The sequence below is a fragment of the Alligator sinensis genome, unplaced genomic scaffold, assembly GCF_000455745.1.
Source record: "Alligator sinensis unplaced genomic scaffold, ASM45574v1 scaffold537_1, whole genome shotgun sequence".
In the NCBI taxonomy this organism is placed as follows: domain Eukaryota; kingdom Metazoa; phylum Chordata; order Crocodylia; family Alligatoridae; genus Alligator; species Alligator sinensis.
The window spans coordinates 339460-342080 of record NW_005842734.1 but is presented as its reverse complement, the minus strand read 5'-3'; the positions used below and the strand labels follow the sequence as shown (position 1 = coordinate 342080).

Here is a 2621-nt window from a genome sequence, read left to right as displayed (position 1 = left end):
ATTCCTGCTCAAGTCCCCTGCCACACATGGAGGCAGCAAATGGGACCAGCCTGCTGTTCCTGCCTGAGTCTCTGACCACACATGGAAGCAGGGTGAGGGGTCAGCCCCACCCGGCCCCATAGCATGCAGCTCATGCGTTTCTGAAGCATTCAGGGCCAGCCCGGCCCAGCCCCATAGCATGTAGATCCCTGCACTCCTTCCCCCTTTCCCTCGAGTTCCTGGCCCCTGACCCAGTACAGCCCTTACCTGAATTCTCACTCTTGAAGGGATGAAGGGCTGGAAAACAGCCACAGCATCACCAGGAAAAAGCCTCTGTCAGGCAGAGGCTTCTTCTCTCTAGTGCCCACTACCTTGAGGCTGGGGTGGAGTCAGAGCAGGTTGGGCTGGGGTTGGTTTCTTAGCAACTGGAGCCACACTTCCTGCATGTAGGGGCTGGCTTTCAGAGGGGCAGCAAGAGTTTGGGCCCATGATCCTTCTTTTGGCTTACAGAGAGGCTCCTCAGGCCGGAAGGAAATGCCTAGTGGGCTGAATCCAGCTCATGGGTCATATTTTGCCCACTCCTGGGCTAGGCACACTGAGAACAGTTAGATGAGCTCCTGACAACCAGGAAGTGGTAAAGACCTCACTATAATCCCCACACTTTATATTGATTTAGATCTCATCACAGAAGCTTTCTTTGTGGACAATGCCAGTGAGATGTATTTGGGGGAGGGGGGTGGGGTGTAGATTAGTTTATCTGTGAGATGCTATCCTTCTTAACTGTGTGAAGTTTAATGAAGGAAACAGTGAGGAGCGCCTCTTCATGAAAGGCTATCCTGGCAAACACACAGTGTAGGGGAATGGCTCCAAAGTGTTAGTAAAACTTTGTTGGGGCCATCAGGTAAAACAAAGCTACATGCTCAACTGCATCCAAGCAAAATTGGTTTACCTCTTCTGAAGGCTAAGTCTAGGATTACAGAAGCACAAAGAAGCATTAAAGGACCCTGGGCTCAGACAAGAGATGGGGTGAGTGAATTGCCAGACCTGCCAAAAGAGGATCAGTGAGTGTGTTTACATGTTGCTGTATGGTGACATTAGTATTGCGCTGTGTTTTAATACTTGCTTGGGGGAAGCGCATGGTTAGATTCACTGGCTGGCAGCTACATCACCGTAGTGGCTCACTATAGCCAGGGAGTGTCCTGCAATAGCGATGTAGCTGGTGATCATGTGTAGACCCATGTGACCACTACATCACCATACTGTGCTGGATGGCAATGTAATGCGTCGCTACATCACTGTAGGTCATTGTGTAGATGCACCCAGTGAGACCTGAGCGGTAGACAGTGAACACAGAAAGAACCATTAACTGCAGCAGAGCAGTCTGATTTCTTCCATCCAAAAATGGAGGTACTGAGCAAAAGAAAATAAACTAAGGTTGCCAGGAGATGTTAATGAGCACATGAAGGGGAAACTGTATTTAAAACATAATTGGTTTTATTTCCTGCCTCGTTTGCTTTGGACCTATGGAAACAATTTTCAAATCACTTTGGCCTCCTGGTTACAGGACCTCATAATAAAGGGGCTTTATGTATCACATGAATGCATGTGGGTGCTCAGTGGGTGCTTTCACTGTCATATACCTCCTTTAATATTTTCAGGTTGGAGTCTGCTCTCGCTAAAAAGTGAAGGAGCCTCTGGTGCTGAGAAAAATGACTCATCCCTGCCTCCTGGAGATGTAGGATATGACGATGTTGAAGACAACATCACTGCAACATCACTATAGGAACGGTTGAGCTCAAAGCAAATAGCCACCAAAGACTGCAATTTATAGAATTAGGTTCTCTCTTTTTGTCTCTCTGAAAATTCTCCCTGAACCATGGTGGTATCTGACACAATTCATTGGGCCACGGTGGTATCAGGTACAATCCCTGCCTCAGACCAGGCTTTTTTATCAGAGTTTTATTAATAAATGTTCTCTAGTTTTCACAGTAGTTTCCCACAGTCATAGTATTTGGACTATCCTGCTTTTTATTTCTAAAATTCCTGCCTTGTGAATTTATATATTTCCTTAATAAAAGATTTTTTACATACTCTTCAAGAAACTATGCTTCTCTCCTCATATGTATAGGGAGGCTTCCTTAGGAAGGTATGGGAGAGAGATGGTGATTGAATCACAGCAAGTTAATCATGATCTAGCTCCCCTTCTCAGATTCAGAAGACTTTTAGTCAGGATAATAATAATGTATACATGGGTGGGTTTAGGGTTTTGAAAAGGGGTGCAGGGTACAGATGGTATGGTGCATCATCACATATGTTAACCATCAACATTTTTACTAGAGCTCAGAGATGAATTTATATTGGTGTGGGAAGGCAACTAATTAAAATACTAAGGTGAAATGAGTGGTCAAGAGCCTTAAGGCTTAGCCAGGCAACCTAAAAGTTAAAAGCTTAGGCTGGATACCTGCCAGGCTTTATTTGAGAACTTGTGCAGGAGCACAAAATAAACACAGGCACAGGAATATATTAAACAAAATGTAAATATATTGTTATATATAATAGAATGTAAGTCACAAAATAGGAAAAAAAACAGTTAAAAAAAATAAGAGCTATATTAACATATACCAGAGTCACACAGTCTCCCT

General features: G+C 44.5%; 1 protein-coding gene across 1 annotated transcript in view; it reads left to right on the top strand.

Moving 5' to 3' along the window:
• The window catches only part of LOC112552034 (scavenger receptor cysteine-rich type 1 protein M130-like), a 42615-nt gene extending 40853 nt beyond the window's left edge, over positions 1–1762 (top strand). The window contains exon 16 of the mRNA XM_025216364.1: positions 1638–1762. Coding sequence (XP_025072149.1) covers positions 1638–1762 — 125 coding nt within the window. The remainder of the gene's footprint in view (positions 1–1637) is intronic.
• The last annotated feature ends 859 nt before the right edge of the window (positions 1763–2621 follow it).